The 25202-nt window shown below is 50.4% G+C and overlaps 1 protein-coding gene across 2 annotated transcripts in view; it reads left to right on the plus strand.

Annotated features, from left to right (window-relative positions):
* The window catches only part of LPCAT1 (lysophosphatidylcholine acyltransferase 1), a 47143-nt gene extending 26963 nt beyond the window's left edge, over window positions 1-20180 (plus strand). For both annotated transcript variants that reach the window (XM_036280090.1, XM_036280091.1), the window contains exons 4-14: window positions 2294-2406; window positions 3985-4045; window positions 4319-4377; window positions 6421-6455; window positions 7625-7679; window positions 9464-9546; window positions 11978-12103; window positions 12729-12882; window positions 14775-14873; window positions 16416-16557; window positions 17985-20180. In XM_036280090.1, the coding sequence (XP_036135983.1) occupies window positions 2294-2406; window positions 3985-4045; window positions 4319-4377; window positions 6421-6455; window positions 7625-7679; window positions 9464-9546; window positions 11978-12103; window positions 12729-12882; window positions 14775-14873; window positions 16416-16557; window positions 17985-18169 (1112 nt within the window). In that variant the 3' untranslated portion in view covers window positions 18170-20180. The remainder of the gene's footprint in view (window positions 1-2293; window positions 2407-3984; window positions 4046-4318; window positions 4378-6420; window positions 6456-7624; window positions 7680-9463; window positions 9547-11977; window positions 12104-12728; window positions 12883-14774; window positions 14874-16415; window positions 16558-17984) is intronic.
* The last annotated feature ends 5022 nt before the right edge of the window (window positions 20181-25202 follow it).

Here is a 25202-nt window from a genome sequence, read left to right on the forward strand (position 1 = left end):
CGGGTCTCCGTGTCATCGCCTTCTCTGAGTTTCCATGTAGCACCTAACAACATTAGTGCTTATTTGACAGTTATATTAGAGAATGTTGTGTAGATTTCATTTTGGGTTCAGCTAATCTTGGGCTCAGCAGGGACTGTGGGGCAGAGCAGGGGTGACACGGCCTCACCCACCCCGACGGTTACCGGCTGCCTTGGCCTCCAGCTCAAGACATTTTGAGAGAAGGTCTAATGCATGTTGCTGTTCTCAAAATGGGTGCAACCAATGTTGATTTGATTGAATGTGGATTGGGTGGCACCTCTCCAGGCTACTGTCACGAAGTGCCACAACAGGGTCTACTGTCACGAAGTGCCACAACAGGGTGACTTAAACAACAGACATTCATTTCTCACAGTTCTGGAGGGTGGACATCTGAGTTCAGGATGCCAGCACAGGCCTCTGGAGAGGACCTTGGGGGATGCAGAAAGCAGTTTCATCATCCCTCCCTTTCTTATTGTTTTAGCAGAGTCAGGAATAATTGGCAAAAAAGAAGGAAATAGTTCATAGAATGGTGAAAAAGCAAAATGTTCAAGACATAGGGAAAAGAGCACCACTAAGATTCATATGTCTTAGATGTTATAAGCCCCGGGGACCCAACCAAACAGAATTTTACTCTTTTTTTTAAAATAAATTTTTTAATTGTTCTTTGGGAGACCTCTGAGAAGTCACATAATACTATTCCTTGCAAGAAATGAAAACACTCAGAAGAGGAGCTGGAAGCTAATCTTGGGTTCAGCGGGACTCTGGGGCAGAGCAGGGGTGACCCGGCCTCACCCACCCCGAGGGTTTCCGGCTGCCTTGGCCTCCAGCTCACATTCATTTCTCAAGAACAAAAGCTGTTGCTGAAGATAGTTGTACTTTGTTGTTGTTGTTGTTGTTAATCCTCGCTCGAGGATATTTTTTTCATTGATTATTAGAGAGTGGAAGGGGAGACGAGGGGGGGGGAGAGAAAAACGGTGATGTGAGAAACAGACATCAATCGGTTGCTTCCCACATGCGCCCTGTCCAGGGCTGGGGATCAAACCTGCAACCCAGGTCGAGCCCTGCAACCCTTTAGTCCATGGGACGACACTCTAAGCATTGAGCCACACCAGCCATTGCAGAGGATTGTTGTTGTTGTTTTTTCTTAATCCTCCCCCAGGGATATTTTCCCATTGAGTTTTTCAGATAGAGTGGAAGGGAGGGAAGGAGAGAGAGAGAGAGAGAGAGAGAGAGAGAGAGAGAGAGAGAGAGAGGGAGAGAAACATTGATGTGAGAGAGACACATCAATTGGTTGTCTCCTGCACGACCCTGGCATGAGCCGGGAATTGAACCCATGACACTAACTGCTGAGCCAAAGTGGCCAGGGCAATAGTTGTACTTTAAAGTTTATTCCAAGTTTTCTCTTCTAAGAAGTATCTTCCCACCTTTAAATCCTCTTGCAAGAAGACTGATGTCAACTTTGGTCAAGGGAGCCCTGACCTGCAGGTCAGGATGAGTGTCCCAGGGCTGCCTTGACAAAGAACCACAAACTGGCTTAAACAACAGAAGTTTATTCTCTCCCAGTTCTGGGGCCAAAAGTCCAATGTCAAAGTGTTGGCAGGGCTAGTTCTGAGGGAGAACCCATCCCAGGCCTCTCTCTGGCTTCTAGTGACTCCCGGCAGTCCTGGGGTCTCTTGGGTGTGGCCACAGCACTCCCATCTTTGCCTCCGTCACCACATGCTGTTCTCTCCCTCTCCTCTGTCTGTGTCTGTTCTCCCTTATGAAAACCCCAGTCACTGAAGAGGGCCTGCTTCAATCCAGACTGCCTCCCATTACCTGAGTACATCTGCAGATACCTTATTTCCAAATAAGGTCACAGTCACAGGTGTTTGGGGTTAGGACATCAGCCTGTCTTTTTGAGGGACACAGTTCGACCCACAACAGTAGCCAAGTGCCCTGGGCCCACTGACTGAGCCTACAGCCCCCACACCCTCCTTTATTTACATGGTGACAGAAGCTCTCTGCTCCCTGGCGGGTCAGCCTTGTCCCATTCTTTCCCTGATCGCTCTCCTGTGGATACTGAGTGTTGTGACTTTGGGCCTTGCATGCTGTAAGGCTTCATGCTGCTAAGTTCACCGGAAGCTTTGGGGTTTTCCTGATTCCCTTGCGGTCAGGCATTGACTCCTGCCCGCCCACCCTGTGGCACAGACCTTGAAATATCTAGGGGTCTTTCCTCTCACCCAGTCCTGCTGGGGCAGAAGCAGTGCATCCCCACACCTTTCACCTTCTCTTTCAGCTCTGATAAAGTACATACGGCCAGTCTTCGTGTCCCGGTCAGACCAGGATTCCCGAAGGAAGACCGTGGAAGAGATCAAGAGACGGGTGCAGTCAAACGGCAAGTGGCCGCAGGTAATGCAGCCCTGCTTGCATTTTGAGTGGACTTATTCCAAAAGATGTGAACTTAGCCTTAGCAGGCTTGGCTCAGTAGTTAGGGCGTCGGACCACACACCAAAGGGTCATAGGTTCAATTCCTGGGCAAAGGCACATACCTGGGTTGCAGGTTCAATCCCTGGCCCCAGTCAGGGTCGTGTGGGAGGCAGCCGATCTATGTATCTCTCTCAGATTGATGTTTCACTCTCTCTCCCCCTCCTTTCCTTCCACTCTGTCTAAAAATCAATGGAAAAATACCCTAGGGTGAGGATTAACCAAAAAAAGGATGTGAGCTTGCACATCGGGGAGGTAAGGGGAGAAGAAACAAAGCCAAAGGGCCAGAATTTGCCTTCCCTGGGGGGCTGGATGTGTTTAGTTTCCTTTATTTTCAGTGAGGGTGCAAATCTAAGAATCTGCTAAATATCAGGTACTTTTGGTTCTGGAATTTTAAAATTAAAAGAAATAAGGAGAAACCATTCAGAGTTGCATCTCAATTTCCCCTAGTCATTTTTATTGACCACAAATCTTTTTATAATAAGTTCTGAGTTGGAAAAAGCTGCTAAGTCCACCGGGGTCAGCACCATCTCGTATCTGAATAGTGTGTTTGTCAGGGAGGTGTCCACTACTTCTGGGTGTCCTGGGCTGAGCCTCCTGTCACGCATCTGGTTACCTAAGCCATGAGGTGTTGGCCTCGGCTGGTATCAGCCGTGGATGTGTTTGACCCACGCTGTATTTTTCTTCTTTTCAACTGAGCTGATATTGAGAAGCTGGGTTCTGGTTTCTGGCTGCTTAGGAAACATTAGGGGGCCTGGCTCTTGGCACCTATGCCCATGGGCAGCCACTTGGAGCAGTTTCCTGCCTGCTACCCCTATATGTACAGGTCATTCCTGCTCCTCCTTCAGCTTACCTGCCTGGCCCTTGGGCATGCCATGGTTGGACCCAATGCTGGCTCAGTGCCACCTGGAGATGGTCTTCCCTTCAGGGACCAGAATTGAAAACACCCACATGGGCTGTATTTTTCAGCAGTCGGGAAAATTTACGTTACGTTGCCGTAAGTCAGTACAAATCAGTGATGGGAAGTCCAGTGGGGAAGGTGTAGCTTAACTCTGAATTCTGCTGGTGGTTCTACTTGCTGGGCCAGCACACCCCCTCCCCCCAGGGCCATCCCAAGTCCTTCAGTGGCAGGCTCTCAACTGTGCGCCCATGCCTGCTCTGCCTGTGGGATGCCTGCGCCCAGCTAACAGCCCTCTCTGTATAGTTGTATCTGGTCCTGTGGCAGCTGGGAGGCGGGGACCACGGATAGCCATCTGCAAGTCCTGCGTCTAAGAAGGCACGAGCTGTTGTCTCTTTGCATTGCTTCCAGATTTTAATAAATCCCGTAGTTAGAGAAGAAATCAGCATAAGCATCCACAGTACATTTCAGCTTGTTCAACTGAAGATGATTAAAGTATCTAAATTATGTCAGCAGTAGAGACAGAGATTGTGAAAATTGGCACCTGTGAACTCTGAATTATGCCCCTTTATTGCTGAACTCTTTTTTCTTTCTTTTATTTCAAGATAATGATTTTTCCAGAAGGAACTTGTACCAACAGGACCTGCCTAATTACCTTCAAACCTGGTATGTAGTTTTCTTAATTATTTTTTTTTCCTTGAGAAAGTTGGGGAGACCCTCACTCCCACCAGGGCTCCCAGTTGTCCCACCAAAGTGCAGCTCGGCCTGGAGGCGCTCCTGTCTGTTTCCTGCCAGCAGGGTTGTGACCCTGGGATCTCTGGCATTTCCCACCAGCACAGGAGTGGGAAGCACCGCCCGGGCCCTGCTCGCTGCCGCGAGCCACGCAGGTGCAGGACCGCTGCCGTGGCGGTCAGACGTTCCTGTCCCTTTCTCCCGCAGGCGCCTTCATCCCGGGGGTTCCTGTCCAGCCTGTGGTCCTGCGGTACCCGAATAAACTGGTGAGTGTGCTCTGGGGATCTGTGTTCAGGCGAATGGCCTGGGAGAGAACCGCGAGGTGCCGGAACACACCAGGTTTCCAGTTGGCCCTGGTGTTCCAGAGTGTCCCCCGTACTCACGCACAGAGTCCTGCCTTCATAGATCAGGAAGTGGTGTCCTCCTCTCGAGAGATCAATCCTGACATTTTCACGTGAACCCCCCCCCCCCCCCCCCCCAGTATCCTCAGCAGCTCTCACTGCCTAGTTCACACTCCAGGAAAATTTTAATGAAGAATATTTCAGTTCTGAAAGGCTGGAGGCAGCAGGAGAGAAAGGAGTAGGTGATTTTGTGACTCGTGTGCCTGCATCCTGTCTCTGTTGGGTGGAGAGGTTTTGTTTGTTCTAAGAGAACAAAATAACAGAAGAGGTGGTTTGGGCTTAGAACTCCTGGATGATCTTATCGGACCCCCAGCTCGGAGGCAGAACTTGGACGAGGCCTCAGAGCAGGTTACAGCCGGGCCCCACAGGCCTCCGTGTCCACATCTGTGAAACAGCCATGGCTGTCCCTTGCTCACAGGTGCTCTGGGAACGCTGTCCACGCTCGCTGCATTCCCTTTCTCCCGTGACCCTGTCTGAGTGGGCGTCCTCTCTCCTGATGGGCGGAAGGGCTCTTGCAGCTGAGAAAGGTCCACACACACTGTGTCCCAAGCCCTGCCTAGGCACTGGACGCACGGGAGTGGTTCTTTATGGAGGACTGAGGCGGAGCTTCTCATGACGCGGAGCCTTCTCTCCGTTGCAGTGTCTTTATGACAGCAAAGGAAGAGTCCCGCAGGTCAGGACACCGGGCTCTGGAGCTCCTGGTGTAGATGGTGGCAGAGACACATGGTATCTGTGGGCATGGGAGGCTTCTGCCGCCTGCTCCAGGCCAGCCCGTAGGATCCGGGTTGGCGTACTGGACCCTGTGCCCGCAGGTGTGGCCAGTAAATAAATGTTGGTCAGAACCGGTTGCCACGCAGACTGAAAGTAGAAGTATTCTCATGGCACAGCTGAAGCTGAAGAGGTGTTTTTTTCGCCAGTCTCTGAGAATAAGAGAATCTGTCATCGGTGCATAGAATTCTAGATTTTTTAAGTTTGTCCCATGAATGTATTTTAAGCAAGGTTCCTTACTGGGTCCTAGACTTATTCAACCCAGGTGTCAGAGGAGCAGAGCACCTGCTCTGGGGGCCTGTGCCATGTGCTCAGCTGCGCAACTGCAGGAGCAGCCCCACTGCTGGCAGGTGGGAGCACAGGCCTGTGCACACGGGCTGCGTGGGTGACGGGGAGCCCGGTCCTGTGGGTTTTCAGGAGCCTATGAGAACAGAAGGTGTCAGGACTACAGAAGGAAAAAGACTGCATTAGTGACCTTTATCCTTTGACCTTTGTCAGGGTAGAAACAGGCACATGTCTAATGTCCCCACCTGGGTGGCTGGTGTGGTTGCTGAGGTTGAGGATGAAGAGGGTCTGAAATGCCCCAGGAGACCCTGGGCTCACACGGGGGTGTGGGAGACACAGCTCTGCAGTGGCTTGTTCCACCCCTCCCCAAGCCTGGGGCCGACCCGCTGGAGTGGGTACAGGTGGGTGTGGCATTGTAATTCAGCTGGTAACAGTAGCAGGCAGGCAGGTGTTACAGGCCCTCATGAGCAAGTCTGAGGGAGCAGACAAACAAAGTGGCTCCTCACTGTAGATGAAGTTTCCAGGGATACGTTGAGTGGGGAAGCGCAGGACAAGCAGCTGGGCTGGGTTATAGGTGGAGGTTGGAAGTGGCGACCTTGGAGCAGTGGGAAGAGAGATGAGTGTGTCTTAGGGGAGGTCTGGGGACCCAAAAGCCGTGAGCACCCACCTTCTCCTCTGCCCTAGAGTGGACTTAGGAGGATGGGGAAACCAGCGTCTCTGGGGTCAGAGGAAGCTGGGAGAAGGGCAGGGACGAGGGCGGGCATGCCTGCAGAGGGAGGAGCCCATGTGGCATCCGCAGGAATTTCTGGTGCCTGACTTCCAGTCGTGCTTCATCTATTCATTTCTTGCCCCCAGGACACCATCACGTGGACCTGGCAAGGCCCCGGAGCGTAAGTCAGAATTGTGCGATCTCATTTGTCCTGTCTTCCTGAGAAAGTGCTCTAGTCACTTTCGCAAATATGAAACCTGAACACATGACCCACTGCTGTTTGACAGCAGTTAAATACAGTGCATTGTGAAAACTAAATGTAAAAATCTGGCCTGTCCTCACACCCTGGGTTCCTGGATTTAAGTTCATTGTTTTCAGCCCCATTGGGAAGATAATTGTGAGAACTCTTCTCTTCCTGCCTTGTATCTGGCAGCTGAGTACCATCCTGTCCCTGGAAAAAGCAGCAGACCTCCAGGGGGCTGCCCTCTTGCTCCGCCATGGGGGCGAGGGGCAGGCAGGCACATGGGACGCAGGCAGGTTGGGCCTCCAGGGTGTTGCCATTTGAGCTGGTGTTCGGAAATGGAAGGGTGGGTGCTGAGGCCAGACAAGAACCCTCCCAGGGCTCCCAGGACTTGCCAAGGTGTTTGGAATGAAACACTGGGGAGGTGCCATAAGGAATGGTGTGTCCAAATGGTAGTCTTTGTGTTTCCGAGGCTGGAGTTTGGGGATTGGGGAGGTGAGAAGCAAGGTAAAAGCTAGGAGAAGAGCTGGAAGGGGCTCCTTGGTGGTCCTGGTGGCCTGAGCTTGAGGCTGTCAGTGATGAGGCAAAGTGGGCTGCATAATAGTTAAGAGAGGGACTATGTATCAAGGGGGTAGTGAGTGAAGGCCCAGGGACAGGGAATTCCAACTCCTGCAAACAAAAGCGTGGTAATGCTCATTCTGAGGTCAGGAACTCTGGAGCCCAGCTTTGGGATGGCATGACCTAGGGCCTGTCCAGTCTGCGCTGCCATGGGATGACCAGGGTGAGAACAGGTAGACAGGGTTTTCTGAACTGGAAGTCCAACTTGGGAAACAGTGGCTTGCAGACCAAACTAAAGCTGCATATATGGACATATTTAATAAGAACAACAAAGACTGCTATTTAATAAAAGTAGCCTTTTCTCTCACTGCTGTATTTTAAGGTTCAGATTTGGGCTGAGGAAGGCTCAGCATCCCTCTCCTAAAAGAGAATTAACTGCCCAGTACTGCCCTCTGCAGGGCAAGGGGTTTGAAGATTTTGCTCCAGAAATGGATATAATTTAACTAAATGGAATCTTTTTAACCAATGCTATAAATCTATTTGTTTTTAAGATTGGAAATCCTGTGGCTTACCCTCTGTCAGTTTCACAATCAAGTTGAAATTGAGGTCTGTATAGATATAGTGTTATAAAATGTTATGTTGGTGTTATAAATACATTGTGTCAAGGTCTTTAATAGATACAATATTATCTTAGTGTCTATACAAATTAATGTTATACAATGTTATGTTGTCTGTATAGATACAATGTTATATTGGTATCTATATAGATACAATGTTAGACACTGTTGTGTTGGGGTTTATATAGATACAATGTTACATTGCTATCTCTATAAATACAATGTTATGTCATCTGTCTCTTTGAACTCTTGCCATTTCTCATGACTCGTTAGAGGCACTTCCCAATAATTTTGCATCAATCACTTTGTGTCTCTAGATGATTTTGAATCTATTCAAATATGAATTTCTTAAATCAACAAGGAAGCTAAACCTGTCATTCTTTTGTTATGTTTAGCACAGCTTAAGGGCATATAAAATTGACACATATGCAATAAATAATTTATCAGCCTTTATTTTTACCTCATACTAATACTGCTAAATTCATACTACTAAATTTGTCATACTATCATGCTCTCGTTAATACTTGGTCAGATCATGTAGCCTGCCTTTCAGTTTGCATCCCATTGGATGTCTCAGACAAAGTCACAACATCCATTCTCTCAGCTAAACTAAATACAGGTATATTTGTTCAGCTTGTAAATTTTATCTGAGTGGATGAGAACTAGTCTATTTTCTTAAGGGAATTAGCCTACTCCTGCACCTAGAAATTAAAGATGAGTCATAAATAACTTAAGTGTTTAATGAAATAATGTACTACCTTCTGATAAATTTTGCAGAGTAATGCTGACTACAAATGAGCAGCTTTCTGCCAAGTTTTTCACTTCAGTAGGATGTAAGCCACTTAATACTCAGGACTGAGCTGAAAGGGCCTTGACCCAGGTCCAAGGGTAGCAGGCCTGCTGCTTAAGACATTTTATGTGGTTCGCCTGCTGGTGACCAAGAGCACAGTGGAGCCAGGCTCTGAGGAAGACAAGCTGGGGCTGTTCTGGGCCTCCCGGTGGAAACAGCTCTATTTCAGACCTGGCTTGTAATTGTAAGCCTTGAAAAGAAGCTGCGTGGCTTGTGAAATCCCTCTAAATATATTTCCTGGTGTTGCTCCTCCAAGACGCCAATGCTTATGTGAGGAACTATTGCAATTTATGTGATTCTTTTCAATGTAGCTGTAAGCAAAAGGTTAGTTATATGATGAGAGTTGATAGGATTTCAGGATATTCCTGGATTCTTAAATATTCATATTAAAGAAAAGGGGCTCGGTGGCGGTTATTGGCCTTTTCTGCATGGTAAGATATTTAAAATGCTATGTCAGTGTTGCTCACTCAAGGACACATGTTCATGGGATGCCTCATTATAATCTCAAAATGCAGATATCAAAAAGCTAATAATTATCTTTTACATAAAAATAGCTTGTCTTATTATCCCCAACACAAAACTGAGATCTTTAGAAATGAAAGCACACATGTAATTCTTTCACATCTAAAGACTAAACCCCTGTGTGAAATCACAAGTATAGTACACTGGCCACAGGTTCAATGTCAGGGGAGTGGGTACTCCTAGTTAGGAATGGTGAGTTGTGAGTATTCACACACACATGTTCATGTGTGTGCACATGGGTACATGCATGTGTGCATGTGTGACCACTTCGAAGATGATTCTAATGGAAGTGCTTTGACAGGTCTTAATTTTGTCCGACTCACTACTGTTGCTCACGCTGGCATTGGTGAGGTGGGTGTCTTGCGATACCACGGAGGTAATGCAGCCATCTCTGTGCTCAGTTCCTTCCAGTGTACAGCCCTTCGGAGGAGGAGAAGAAGGACCCGGCCCTGTATGCCCGCAATGTGCGAAGCGTCATGGCCGAGTGAGTGCGCCCTCTTTCTCCTCTTGGACTCCCTGATTTCTTTGACTTCCTAAGTATTACTCAGTACTCTTGTTTACCTGCTGTTTTCCTCCCTAACATTGCTGAAAACAAGAAAGCCAATAGCATTAGGAAAATGAGTTCTTGCAAAAGTTAGTGAACAAGCATGCACTGTGCCTATTAGGCATACACTGAATGTCTCCCGTTTTTGTCAAATGACATTTCTACTTATTCATTTGGAAGATGCTTAAACATCACTTAATTTCACAAATATCGAGTGTGCCCATAGCCATCCCGGGTGTTGCACGTGTGGGCACCCCAGTGGTGACCGGCAGCAGAGGTGTCAGCCAGAGTGCTGGCCTGTGCAGACTTCAGGGGCTGAGCTGGAGCGTCCTGGAATCTTCACTGTCCATCTGCCCATACAGTGATTATTAATGTTTCTGCTCCATCTTACCAAGTGCGTTGTAGTAATTGTACAGTAACTCATCCCGCGTGTGTGGCATCAATGCCGCACTCAGGAACGTGCTCACCTGTTTCCTGCCATTCCAGCTTGTTCCAGGTAGTGGTAGTGTCAGCTCACACCGTCCCCCTCTAACCGCCTTCATCCCTCCTGTCCCATCCTCTCCCCCTCTCCTCCTCTCTCCTATTCCAGGGCAGCAGGGGCTGCCTCTGACTTTGGCCACCTCGGTGCCTGGAGGGGGCTCAGCAGCTCAGCGGCTCTGACAGTGAGTGTCACTCAGGTGGGGGTCCACGTGGCTGCATCGGGGGTTTTAACAGTTGCTATTGCTGACCTGTGTGACTTAGACTTCTAAAATAAAACATTTCAGTGTACGCATTGCACCCCACTTCACTGCATTCTTTGAGACTGTATTGAACAAAATTATGCATCTCAAATCAACATACATGAATTAAAACTCAGCAAGGTGTGCGGTGTTTGTCCATAGGCTCCTCAGAAAGTAGGGCGGTAGGGACACAGTGCGGTGAAACACTCCTCCCTCTCACCTTGGGCACCCACCCTCTGAAACTCCTCTCCCTCTCCCTCTGATTCACACACCAGCCACAAGATATGCTTGATCCTCAACTTTTGGGGAGTCAGGGTGCTCAGTGACACCCTTGCCCAACCTCTTGATAAAAAAAAAATAATATCCAGCCTGGCTGGTATGGCTCAGTGGTTGAGCGTCGACCCATGCATCAAGAGGTCGCCGGTTTGATTCCCGGTCACAGCACATGCCCAGGTTGTGGGCCGAATCCCCAGTGTGGGGCATGCAGGAGGCAGCCAGTCGATGTTCCCTCTCATTGATGTTTCTATCTCTCCCTCTCCTTTCCTCTCTTTCTAAAATTAATAAAGAAAAAAAGTTTTTTTAATATCCATCCATGGAATTTTAGGCTCAACAGGTTAGATATAAATATTCTTAGTACACATTGAAATAAATTAACCATTAACAGTTTTAAAGATATGTATTCTAAAGAAACTGTCCCTGACATATTCAGCGGGAAAGAACAGATAACCCATGGAGCACCCCCTTGCCTCAGCAGCTGCAGGAGAGTCTCAGTGGGTTGCCGCCTCCCTCGCTTTAGTCTCACCTTCAAATGCACCTGGGAGCGGCCAGGAGTCCCAAGGGCTCTGCAGACAGCCCCGAGCTGGCCTCGTCCTGCCTTTCTGTGGGAGACACTGCTGATATGGTTCTGGCTTCTGTCCCCAAAGGATTATACCTGAGTTTGCCAAGGAGAACATAAGAGTTACTGTTTCCTTCTCACATGGTTGCACACTGTATTATCATAGCAACAGGCACTTTATCCAAATGATTGAAAGCCCATTCAGTTATGATGGTGGGGAGCTATTTAGTTTTCTATACTTGGTAAATTTCCTACCTTGAGTGTTTTCTTTAATAGTCAGGAAAGATTATTTTTTATGAACTCTGATGCAGCTCTGAGAATGGTGAGTTCTGACTCTCTCCCCAACTTCAGAGAAGTGTCAGCTCTCATAAAAGCAATCCCTGGTCATCTGTAAAGAATTGAGTTTCTCTGTAAAACACCCCATGGGGTGGTGTCATTATCTTTAAGGCCCAAATGCATGCTTGTTTTCTAGTGGGTTGTACGCAGATAATTCTGGCCTAACAGCGAAGCTTGAGGCAGCGCTAAGCTCCAAGCAATTGAAATTTGGGGTCAGCTATTAGGCATTGATGTTTAGTACTAAGGGTGGACTTCACACACTGCCCGTGTGTGATCTCAGCGTGCGGAGTCCTCCCCTCGTGCGCTAATGGCCATGTGATGAGGGTGCGGGGTGAAAGCAGGATGTGGGACGCGCATGTCGTGTTGCCTCTGCCAGGGTTCTGCAGTCAGAGCGCCTCGGGAGAGACCACAGGAAGCCCCTGTGGAACAGGGCGGCCACTGTGCAGGGCGCTCACGGTAGGGGCCCTCCTCTCTGCTTCAGGGCCCTGGGCGTGTCCGTAACTGACTACACCTTCGAGGACTGCCAGCTGGCCCTGGCGGAAGGACAGCTTCGTCTCCCTGCAGATACCTGCCTTCTAGAATTTGCCAGGCTGGTGAGGAGCTTGGGGTGAGTACCTTGTTTGTTTGTTTGTTTTTACTCTTGAGCAATTGGTCAGAAAGGATGCTCCCTCTAGTGCTGTGACGAGCACCGGGGCTGCAGGTGACAAGGCAGGTGCAATGGCAGGTGCAATGTGCTCAGCAACCGTGAGAGAAAAGCGTGGTGCTGGACCAGGAACTTCTGGCAGAACCTCACAGGGGCCTCCACCCTGCAGGCATTGGTGACCAAGCTGGAGGTCACATTCGTGCCCAGGGCTACCTGATGTCACTCGAGACAGGGACTCAAGGAGAGGGTTGGAGTGCTCTTCTGGTGGTTCGGTTCTTTTTTTTAAATACCAACTTTAGTCCACACACAAGTGTCCTAAAACCCCTAGTGGTGGGTGCCTGCTCTGTGTGGAGCTGCCCGGAGGGTGTCCTGGCCCACAGACCGCCCTGCCGAGGGTGTAAGTGCGCATGCAGTCACTGGACACAACGCGCTACCTGCCTTCACATTATTAGCAGCTTCTTCTTGGAAACCAGCTGCTCAGTCTATAAATAATTTTGATATTTTGTTGGGTCTTAAAATAAAACAGTAAACCTATTTTTGGCATTCTGAGATTTTATTGAGAAAAATCCTTTCCTCTTTTTTTGTTTAGCCTGAAACCAGAAAAACTTGAAAAAGATCTGGATAGATATGCGGAAAGTGCCCGGATGAAGAGGGGAGGGAAGATGAGTGTCTCCGAGTTTGCAGCATACCTGGGAGTCCCTGTCTCGGACACGCTGGCCGACATGTTCTCCCTGTTTGATGAGGTAGCACAGTCACCCAGTGGCGGTGCAGGAGGGTGGCAAAACCTTCGACTTGTCAAAGTATAAACTATTTTCCTTGTAATATAAGCATTCCTTAGACAACTGTGGTAGCAGAGAAGGGAAACCACCCCTTAATGGCCCTGTCCGACCAGTCCACCTTGTCCTCTGGAGTGTTTTCTCCACATTTTTAAATGCACAAAGAATTTGACATTTAAATTAACATTTGCTGATAAATATGTCTATAGTTTGGGTTTTCTTAGATCACTAAAAGGACGAGTGATATCACACAGGGCCTGTGGCCCTGCTGTGTCCCTTCCCCAGAGGCTTCCACTGACCCAGCTCAGCCAGGCCTTCAGAATTTCTAAACAGTGGCCTCTTTCTGGACAACTGGCTTAGAGATTTCCCATCGACCTTCTGTCTAGAGCATTGGGATCTCTCCCTGGTACAGCACACTGTCCCCTCTCCACCAGGCACGTAGTAATCAGGTCAGGCATGCTGGCTGAACACAGCACATCACTGTAGCTCTGGAAATGTGGGCTGGCCTTTTGGGGTTTGGGTGAGTGGGAGACAGAGAACCAGGAGGGCAGGCCAGCATGACTGACCAGACACCAGCCATGCCTGGTCATTTCTGGGCATTTGTATCACAGTGTGGATACCTATGCTGTGTGTCCTGTAGGAGACAGTCATGTGGTGTGTGTGAAGGGGCTCCTTCACCATGAATGTTCCATGTGAAAAACATAGTATGTGCTGTGTAAACAATGTGGCATGTTGCATGTGGACAGCGTAGTGTATTCTCTGTGAACACTTGGAATTTCATGTGTGTACAACATAGCATATTTTGTGTGACCGTTGCATGTTCTGTGTGGCCACAAGGTGCAGTGTCATCTGGCATGGTAGGATCTGGCATGAGTGATTTGGGCACAAGGGACCCTCACGCGTTTGCAGGCTGTGCAGCACCACAGTGTGTGCTGAGCACCTGCCCATCTGGGAGACCTGACGTGAAGGCAGCTTTGCACATGTTGAGGACGTGGGTTTCCGTTGCTGTCAGAGCCACGGCTGTGGCTGCATTTCACTCGGGCACTTTGACCACAGTGTCGGGTTTGCAACACGAGCGTGAGCATGGTTTCGGCTGGTGACGTCTCCTGGTGGTGCGTTACTAGTGAGCCTTCATCGAGCACCAGGCATCTTACCACAGTTTGTGGGTTGTTCATTTTTATCTTTTACTATTTCAAGGGCACATTGGTCTTACAAGATAGGAATATTCTCCATTCCACAGAGAGCCTCACACCCAAGGCTAAACACCTCCCAGAACCAGGAGCACACAGGCTTGAGACCCAGTGTGACCTCAGCCTGCTTGGTGCCCGCAGCTGGCCTGGTGCTGCTGTCCACATCCAGCTCAGGACTCCCCTGTCTTACATGCTCGCTGCGGGCCACGAGCGGGCTAGGTTTTCGGAGCCCAGGAGGGAGCCTTGCTGTTGGCAGGCCTGCTTAGTGCCCGCAGCTGGCCTGGTGCTGCTGTCCACATCCAGCTCAGGACTCCCCTGTTTTACATGCTCGCTGCGGGCCACGAGCAGGCTAGGTTTTCGGAGCCCGGGAGGGAGCCTTGCTGTTGGCAGGCCTGCTTTTCCAAAAGAAAGCAACAGACTGCATCATCTGCACACACTTTCTTGAGCAGCTTCACGTGACAGTCCTGTAGACTGAAAATTTGTTGTAACGGCCTCAAAAAGTGGAGGAACCGGTGGTTAGGAACATTCTTCAAATGATCTTTTCATGTAGACAAATGATTTCCAGTTTGTGTGGAACTAACCTTTAGTTAATACCCAGCAGCCAGTGTTAAGCCTCAGCTCTCCCACGGGAGGTAGCCGAGCTTCCCCTGAGGGGTCTGTCTTCCACAGAGCGGGAGCAGCGAGATGGACCCACGGGAGTATGTGGTTGCCTTGTCTGTCGTCTGTCGGCCGGCCCAGACCCTGGACACCATGCAGCTGGCATTCAAGGTAATTTATGGGTACAGTGGGACATGAGTTACATCAGACCTGTGATGCATCTCTATAGTCCATAGTAATGTGGTCACACCTGTTAGCCTGAGTGCTGTGTTCACATAAACTTATACCCGCCGTTGTTTGTAAAAATGCACCCAAACCTCCTCAAATTAGATCCTCCTGGAAGTAGCATTCTCACTCATGAGAAGGGCACAGGACAGGGTCCTCCTGAGGCCTGGGGCGCTTGGGTGGGGCAGCTGGGTGCCACATGCCTTACCAGTTCTCCCAGCATGTTCTCCAGATCAGCCCATTGACTGGGAAGAAAGCAGGGCCCAGGGCACTAAGGAGCTGCCTGCCCCAGCACATTCCAGACAGGCCATTCCCCACTGGTGCTGGGAGTCTGGGAGCTGCAGGAGTCTCCTGGCGGGGTCCTGGCCCAACTGCAGATACTGCTGGCCTCACCAGGACACTGATACCTTGGATGGAGTTGGGCTGGCTTTGCCCACCTACAGACAGTTCTGTCAGGGTCTCAGAGTGGGTGCTTCTCTCAGGTTTAATTCACATTAGCCAGACCCATGAAACTGGATGTATTAGTCAGAAAGCTGCTTGCCTCTCACTGCCCTGAGAAACCCCTCCTCTTGGTTCTGACCCGACAGACCTTCTCCACAGCAACACTGGCAAGTTCTCAGTATGGGTGGCTTATGTGGATCACACCAGGGGGCTCACTGGGTGATGTCAGTATTTGGTAGCTCCTGTCCAGGGAAGCTTGATCTGCCTCCTCTAGGCCTGGGCAGGCCACATCTAAGGGCCCCAAGCCCGTGTCCAGACTGCCCTGTGGGCTCATGGTGCCTATGGTGGCCTTGCCTTCAGCACGCCCTGTTCCGATGGGCCCCTGCCCTGTAGCTTCTCTGAGTCACCCAGTAGAATCTGTGGCGTAATGACAGTTGTGGGGGAGGTACTCAGCTTGTTTGTCAGAACACAGCATGGCCACGTGGGGGCCATGTGCCAAGCATCCCACCTGAGGGGCAGGTACCATGGGCAGTGGGAGGAGGTGGCGCCAGAGGAGGATGGTAGCCTCTTCCCGAGGGGTGGAGCACCTGCCTACAGCACTTCTCTGCAGAAGCCCCTCACGGGAGCCGCGCTGATGGCCTCAGCGCACGCCCCTCGCCTGAAACTAAACAGAAGCCATCAGAGAAAGGGTGTGGTCAGCAGATTGGCCACCTCCTGAAGGTCAGGCAAGGTGCTAGCTCATCTGTTTCATTAAGCAAAAGCCCGTGTATGCCAGACAAGGCCCAGAGCACAGGCGCCATCTCTGACCAGGAAGACAAACACCCCACAGAGCCCAGCTGTAGGTAGGAGCATGGGTGACTGCTCAGAAGGCTCAGCACTCCCTAGGGTGACACGCTGTTCTGACCATGCTGTCTGGTGGGATTAGGGCCTGGTGGAGAGCTGGAACACCGAGGGGGGAAGCAGGCCACTCTAGACAGGCAGTTGGAGTTGGTGGGGCCTGAGGACGGAGAAGGGGGACCTCGGGGTGATGCCGACCTTGCCTTGCAGATGTACGGGTCTCAGGAGGATGGTAGCATAGACGAGGACGCCCTGTCCAGCATCCTCAAGACGGCCTTAGGGGTGGCGGAACTCACCGTGACTGACCTCTTTCAGGCAATCGACCAGGAGGAGAAGGGGAAGATCACGTTTGGTGAGAGGCCCCGGGAGCAGGGAGGATGCCACTTGTGCAGGAAGTGGGGAACACACATGTAGTCCCTGGCCACCTGTGCTCGCAGGCCACCCTGTGTCTTCGCAACACAAATTCTCAGGAGGAAGGTTCTTCCTGAATCTGGCCCAGGTGGGTGGGAGCGTTCTGATCTAATTTCTGCAAGTGATTAATAGAACCAAGTTCCAAGCTCAGCTGTAGAGCTAGGACCCGGGATAGGTGCCATCTGGGGGCTGTGGGTGTGTGTGCCAAGCCAGGGCAGGTCATCTGCAAAATCAGGGTCTCAGATCCGAGTCCTGGTGCAGGGTGGGTCCACCCGTCCGTGAGGACTGACTGCCAGGCAGCTCCTCTCTGGAAAGGTTCTGGCTTCGTTACCTGTGGCTGTACAAAGCAGGGTGGCCCAGATCCTCAGGGACCAGGACCTGAAACCCACCTGCAGGCTGAGGAGGGGGCTGGGCAATAGGATCTCAGAAGGTGGGCTGCTCAGCCCACAGCCGACTGGCCACATTTCAAATGAGTAAGTGTTCTTGCTGAAAAACAAGCAGACATTTGCTCAGGAAAGGTCATCGTGCACGTCTTGTTTGGACATGTTTTAAAATTGCATCCAAATGTCAGGCACGGGTGTGGGGTGGGAGGTGGTTGTTAGCTGTGTGTGTGTGTCTGTGTGTGTGTGTGTGTGTACACATGCGCTCATGCTCTCATCTACATTAAAGTAGGCCCTGCTTCCCAGTGGATTTGGGAGTTGTTGATGAGGTTTATAGTTAGCTTGACCAACTACAGACTTTTCCAGTAAAAGCAGTTCCAAGTTTCCCACAAGACACTTGTCCTTGGAGCCTGCAAGTTCCCACACCCAGGCCTCTGAGCATCAGCTACTCTCAGGTTGCCTTAATACAATCCTGAGGGTGCTCTCCACCCTGACCCAGGCCCTGGGCCACTGGGAGATGCACAGGCATGGAGGCCTCAGGCCCTGTGACCAGCCCATAGTGACCCTCTGTGCACACCTAGTCTTCCAAGTGCTCAGCCATGTCCATCAATAGTGCCTGCGTCATGGAGTATTAGTCACCACGTGATGCTCTGTCCTGTCCCTGAACCAGCTCCTGTGATGAGCAGCACCTCCCTCACATGCTCTGAGTATCTAGAGTATCCACTGAATTCAGAATCATGCCATTTCTTTAGATTTCTCCAAAGCAGGGGTAGCTGAGAGGACACTGGCTTCCCCTTTGCTGTGGTTTTGGTTTTGTGAGAAGCAGAGAAAACTGAGTGCAGGTTCTGTCCTCAACTCCAAGACCATCAGTATAGACCCAGCCCTGCCAGAGTGAGTGGAGGGGATGCATCTAGGTCCAGGGAAGGGCTCCAAACCCTAGATGTCTGTCCCAGAGGCCCCCGTAACTATGGTGCCCTTGTCTCTCCAGCCGACTTTGACAGGTTTGCAGAAATGTACCCCGACTTCGCAAAGGAGTATCTGTACCCTGACCAGCTGCCTTTTGAGAGCTGTGCACAGACGCCCCCGGCCCCCACCCCCAACGGCTTCTGTGCTGACTTCAGCCCTGAGAACTCGGATGCTGGGAGGAAACCCGTGCGTAAGAAACTGGACTAAGACGGAGGCGCCAGAGCGACGAGGCTGCTCCCTGGTGGTCGCCCCCCTCCACGTGGCTGTGAGCCTGTCTGCTGTGACCTTCCGGTTCCACTCTCCACACAGGCTGCACGGCCACTGTCCCAGGCCCGAGCTCCCGAGGCTGGGGCGTTGCCACGCTGCTTCCCTGTGAGGCACCGGCCTGCGGGCGCCTGCGGGGCATCGGAAGGAAAACCTCGTTCATGGCGCCTGGTCTCCTTGCAGTGAGACCGCGTGGGGCATGTCCTGCCCATCTCGGCCAGGCTCAGGGGTCACCCTCTTGGGCAGGTCCTTGGGGGCTGGGTGGACAGCAGGCGTGGCTTGTTTTCACCCGGGGTGCCCTGGCTTTAGATTTTCATCTCATTCTTTCCTCACGGCCCACGGTCGGTTCGAGGCCGCACACAGGCGGGCAGCCTCCACGCACTTGGAAATGGGACACGCAGCGTGTGTCCGATGTCAGCACAACCCTCTGCCGACCACTGGCGTCACAGCGGCCGACCCGCCATCTGGTTTTTAAACATTTCTATATTTGTGGGAGTTCATGAATATTTTATAAACTTCATTTAGATATTTCAGGAAACATTCAGCATTGTTTTTAAAAAACAGAAAATTGTTTTTCTACTTCATTTTCCTTTGAGGGTCAGAGGATATTTATTTATAGGCCCTATTTTGATAGAATCTGAGGCTGTTTGTGGCTTTGACTTCACTTTCTCTCTGGCCTCTGTCTACCAGGTCAGTTCCTCTCCCGTTCAGGCCACCACGAGTACCAGCCCAGAACCGCAATTTCCGATCCTTAATCCTTTTTAATAATCCCCCTCTTTTTTTTATAAACGTTACCAACTTGGTATTTCTGTTTTAATACGACGTCACCTACTTCACTGTCGTGTCAGCTGCAATGGAAGCATTGGGCATGGGTGGCATGAGTTAGGCAGGAGGTAAGGCCTGGCCCGGCTCGACGGGGGTGTGTGTGGTTGTGCACCTCGAGCCCACAACAGCCCTGGACAGATGCGCGAGTCCCACTCAGAGGATGACCGTCTCTCCCCTTGGCTCAGGCTCTGGCGAGTAGGGTCAAGCAGAGAGATGAGCTGCGTGGACAGGAACAGTGTGGAGGGGAGCGGGAGCGGGGGCAGCCTCGAGCAGACGTCCCTCCGTCATGGCCACAAGGGCAGCAGCAGACAGGGAGGATCGCAAGGCCCCTCCCCGGGTCGGGAGGAGCCGTGCTTCCTGGCACGAGACGGGACACTGTGGTGTTGCCTTTGTTCGTCCTGAAGCCACCTTGATGCATTTGTTTAGGACATCATTGGAACCTGTCCTTAAAGCACAATCATAACCACAGACTCCAGTTTGTGCCCTGAAGCAAAGCCACTAGGTTCCTTGGGGGAAAAGATTTTTTTTTTTAATTTCTAAAATGAATCAAATTTTATATTTGGGGCATCTCTATTGAAGGTGACCACCAGGGCCAGAAGCACAGGGAAAATGTTTACTAATTTCCTGAGGCATCATGATGTGTTCCTACCGGTCGCCGTTAGGAAAGCCCTCACTCCGGTTCGGCTGTCACCTCCCCTGTTCCAGCTGCTCACTGCCAGCCAGACGCAGACGGGCGGGCACTGAGGTCCACGCGGGCGCCCAGCTTGTCGGACACAACAGAAACTCAGATGCAGCCTTGGTAGCTGATGGTATTTGATTTTATAATCATAACGCATAAAGATTCATTTTTAAAAGAGAAAACGCTGCCAGTGACCAATGAAGGAGGTGAGCAAACTGAGATATTCTGAGGAAGGGGCCTGAGCGTGTGGCTCTGTCCTCCGTGTCTGCAGATGAAGGGTTTTTTGAATGAAATGCCGCTGTGCGTTTTCAGGAAAAAAATCTCTGATAAGCAGACTTTGAATGGATGTTTGCTCCTCCTGATCCACGTTCTCTCTCATGGTGACTCAATGCCATTCAGTACTGTGAGTGCACATAGTGTCGGACTGAAGCCCCGCAGCGGGAGGCGAGGCGGCCCTGGCCCGGGCCCTGCCGGGGTGGGACCTGCCGGGGTGGGCCCTGCCGGGGTGGGACCTGCCGGGGTGGGCCCTGCCGGGGTGGGACCTGCCGGGGTGGGACCTGCCGGGGTGGGCCCTGCCGGGGTGGGCCCTGCCGGGGTGGGACCTGCCGGGGTGGGCCCTGCCGGGAAGGGCGCCATGTAGAGGACTTTGGATTTGCCACGGAATGAATAAAACGTCAAGTCCTATGTACCTGGACATGTTCTTTGTTACGTGTGGGTTTTTTTTCATTAGAAAGACAACATGAACGATTCTTAGACTGTGACCAGAGAACCAGTCAAGATGAGATTTCTAGCATGTTTGGGAGACCCAATAATTGAAATTCTGTAGAAGCTTTCTTGATAGTAAAGGGAAGGTCTGGAGTGTTTCAATATCAGATGGACAGTGGCTGGCATTTCACAGAACTCAGACGTGCACGGCTGTGTCCCAGGGGGGTAGATTCCTGTAACGTCTCTGTGCTAAGCACATACACCTTAAACACGCTTTACAGTCCTTCTGTTAAATCAGTAAAGGATTCAGAAATAGAAGTAGAACAGAAAAAACTGTTGTGTTACATTCCCAAACACCGTACATGAGAACGTCCAGGTCACTGGCCACGGCGCAGGGCTCAGGTAACACTCGGGAAGTCGGTTGTTCACAGAAGTAGTCAGAGGGTCGCGGCCTGGGCGGCAGGACACGCACCAGGGACGTCACTCCCGCAGCAGCCGTCCTTCTGCACTTGCTTGTAGGCCCCTTTTAACCCAGTAAATAGTGTTGCCTTTGAAATTGGTTAAATGTGTTTATTTTTTAATTTAAAAAAAATTTTGTTCTTTATTGATTTTAGAGAGAGAGGAAGATAGAAACATCAATGAATGAGAACATCGATTGGCCGCCTCCTGCATGCCCCTCACTGGGAATCAGGCCCACAACCTGGGCACGGACCCTGACTGGGAATCAAACCGGCGACCTCTTGGTACATGGGTCGACGCTCAACCACTGAGTCACACTGGCCGGGCTTTTTCTTTTTTTTGAGTAAAGGAAAAGGTTAAAGCAAAGACAGGATCTGGACATTTTACATCCAAAGACGGACACAGCCTCCCAGTCTAAACAAAAGAAGTCACCATAGCCGTGGGCATGGGTGGTGCGGAAAGAGGGCGTGTGGCACATGGTGATGAGCCTGTGCCTGCCGCAAACCTGCCGCGGCCCCAGCGCGTCAGCTCTGCCTGCGCTCTGACTGGGGCAGGCTGATGGGACGCATGCACCTGGGCTGCCCCAGAGACTCATGAGAATCCAGAGCAAGAAAGTCTCTGCCCCCTTCCCTTGCCAGTCTTGGTTCTTCTCTGTCCTTGTCCCTCCCCCACATCTTCTGACCCAACCAGGAGCCACTGGTAGGGTAGCATCAGACCCCAGTTCCAGCTCATGAGAATGGGTGCTGAGAGCCAGCAGGCTGACAAATGACCAGCACTGTCCACCCTGCAGTTACTCAATGTCCATTCTCACCCTTCTTCCTGTATGTGACTTACATCCATTATGCATTTTTCCTGACATGATGCAGTGATCACGCCTCCAAATAGAGATGCTTTTGCCTTTTCCCAAAAATGTGACATCCCTTGAGTTCAGATCCGTCCCCAGGTGATGTTAATTCTAGCATAGTCACACACCCATCTGGACATTCTCTAACGTGAGAACTAAGTTATAAAGTTCCCCATTCACCACCACACATCTTCCCTCTATAAAATAGTGGATGCTGAGAAGTAAGGGAAATGAGGAAACCGTTAAACTAATGTGTGCTGGCTCTCATACGTGTGCAGGAAGACAGTCTTACATGGTCACCACCATCCCCATTTCGGTAGCCAGTTATGAGGTGCAGCAGCTGTACTTAAACCTTCCACCAACCCCACCACTCACTCCCACGTTTCCTTGGCTCCAACCAATACCTCCGGAGATGAGGATTCTTTACCTCATGAGATTACCATTCTTATTCCAAAGTATCTGCCTTGCTTTTATTAGTCATATTAGTCACAAAAGTACAAACAGGAGCCCAGAGGACCACTGGGTTCCAAATGCAGTAACTGCACCCCACTTCCCGTGTGTCATTAGTACCGGGAACACTGCTGTCCTGTTGGTTCCATTGCGGGAGTCCCACGTAGTTGGTGACCATCTGAATTTCAAGTGTGATGGGTCTGTTGTGTCCCTGAGTGTGAGCACATCCTTGATGCAGAAGGGCCCAAAGTTACAGAGAGAAGCAGAAACGTGGATGGGCTCGCCAGTCAGCACGGCTGGTCTGCTGTGGCGACAGGCTCAGGAGTCAGGGTCAGCAGGTGCATCACTCCCTCACCTTTTCTCAGGCAGGTCACTTGCTGCCCTACCCAGTGTCTTCACTGTGTCCCCACCTAACGGCACTGCCCCCTGCTGGGACTCTGCCAGGTGAATGGCAAAGGGAACAGAAGTGACAGACTACACACTAGATGCATCTTCCGCGTCCAGAGCGAAATTCGTGGCCGCACTGAACTGGCAGGAGGGCGCTCCTGCAGAGGTGGGCGCTGCAAGGCTGGAGGGACTGTGAACACAGTGCAACCCGAGCCACCTTCCCTTGTCAGGCCAGCTGCTTCTGGGTGCGTGGAACTTGGGAGGAGCAGGGAGCTCAAGTTTGTGCCTGCTGCCATGTTTCTTTTGCAGTAAAATGCATCTCTTTGCAATGTAATACAAGGTAGGCGATGGGGAGTCAGCCGCTCACTTAGCCCACAGGTGGTGCAGAAGCAATGCTGAGGGTAGAGAAGACAAACCTATATCAGGATAAGAGCATTAAAATGAGGACAAGCATGTCCTCTTGACAGCAGGAAGGTCTAGTGAGATCAACAAGACGTCCAGAAAATGCTGCCAGTCGGGTAAGCCCTGGACTGCTGCTGACAAGGTGGGAATCCAGTGCTGACCACATCAGCTGAGGCTGCTGCCGTTAATCTGTGTTGCTGACCCTGCGTCATCTCAGTCCCCCAGTGCCACTTTGTGCCAAGTCTAGTAAGTACCCATGGGAAGAGGCAGGCGTCGGCCACGTGTGCCAGACCCTGGGCAGGGCTATGGAGAAAGTACCAATGAGCCATGTGTGTCCCCATGAAGCACAGAATGAAAAGAAAACTGGCCCCAAAAATAGATGCTTCATCACAAGTGACTGGAGTCCCAGAAAAGGGGGGAGATTAGGGCAAAATTTGCTTGATAAAATAATGACCATAATTTTTCCAAGTCTATAAACTCATCAATCCAAGAAGTTCAATAAGCCACAAGCAGAATAAATACAACAAAAATTCAGCAAGGCACATTATAAAATTCTGAATACCACTGATAAAGAGAAAATCCTAGCAGCAGCCAGAAAAAAAAAGAAAACATTATCACAGAACAAAAGTAAGAATGACACCCCTGTGCTAAATATGTGCGCAGAGGATCAGTACTATTTGAAGGTGGACTGGGATAAATTAAAGATACATATTATAAATTCCCCAAAGAAAACAATAAAAACAGAGGTGTAATTAATAAGCCAATAGTGCAAATAAAATGGGATTTTTGTTTGTTTGTTTGTTTTTTTATCATCCTCACCGAGGACATTTTTCCATTTTTTTGTTCAGGTAGAGTGGGAGGGAGAGAGAGGAACAGAGAGAGAGAGGGAAACATCGATGTGAAAGGGACACATCGAGTGGCTGCCACCCGCACAACCAACCAGGGCCGGGGACAAACTGCAACCAAGGTACATGCCCTTAGCGGGAACCGAACCCGGGTCTCTCTGGACCGCAGGCCAACGCTCTAACCGCTGAGCCAAACCAGCCAGGGCGAAAAATGGGATTTTTTAAGTAATTATTTTATCCAAATGGAGCAGGAAAGTAAGAAAAAAAGAACAGTACAGATAACACAAATAGAAAACAAGTTGCAAATGGTAAATTTAAATTCAGCCACACTAATAATGACATTAAATATAGACTAAAAACTCTAACATGACAGTTGCTAGACCAAATATAAAGAAAACCACCTGCCCTAGCCAGTGTGGCTCAGTGATTAGATGGTTAGAGATTCGGTCCATGCGCCAAAGGGTCACAGGTTCAGTTCCCAGTCAAGGGCATTTACCTGGGTTGCAGGTTCAGTCCCTGGCCCCGGTTGGAGCACATGCAGGAGGCAACCAATTGATGCGTCTCATTTCAATGTTTCTCTCTTTCTCCCTTTCCCTCCCTCCCTTCCACTCGCTCTAAAAATATCAATGGAAAAAATATCCTTGGGTGAGGATTAACCAAAAAAATAAAACCACATAACTAACCTGACTACATGCTGTTTAAACACATTGAAACTAAAAAAAAAGGGGGTGGGGGGGAATATATGTACCATACAAACATAAGATAAGAAAGCTGATAGACAAGAATAACATTACAGTAAGTGACACCTTTAAGACAAGGAGAATTACCTGGGTCAGAGACAAACATGGTGCTATGATAAAGGGCTCAGCTCAACTGGAAGACACAGTAACCTAGAGGTGTGTGTACCTAATGACATAGTTTAAGATTAAAAGGAGAATTAAATAACCCTGGCCAGTTTGGCTCAGCGGTTAGAGCGTCAGCCTGTGGACCAAAGGGTTGCAGGTTCGATTCCAGTCAAGGGCACGTACATCAGTTGCAGTTCAGTCCCTGGCCCTGGTTGGGGTCATGCGGGAGGCAACCAGTCAATGTGTCTCACATTGATGTTTGTCTCTATATATCTCTCCCTCCCACTCTATCTGAAAATAAATGGGAAAATATCCTTGAGTAAGGATTTTAAAATAATAAAAGAAGAAAGAACCCAGCCGGTGTGGCTCAGTGGATTGAGCACCATCGCATGGATTGAGAGGTCTCGGTTTGCTTTCCGGCCAGGCGCCCAGGTTGCAGGCTGGATCCCTAGGGCAGGGCATGCAGGAGGCAGCCCATCAATGTTTCTCTCTCACATCGATGGTTCTCTCTCTCTCTCCCTCTCTCTCTAAAAAA

Source organism: Molossus molossus, unplaced genomic scaffold (assembly GCF_014108415.1).
Source record: "Molossus molossus isolate mMolMol1 unplaced genomic scaffold, mMolMol1.p scaffold_m16_p_3, whole genome shotgun sequence".
Lineage (NCBI taxonomy): Eukaryota > Metazoa > Chordata > Mammalia > Chiroptera > Molossidae > Molossus > Molossus molossus.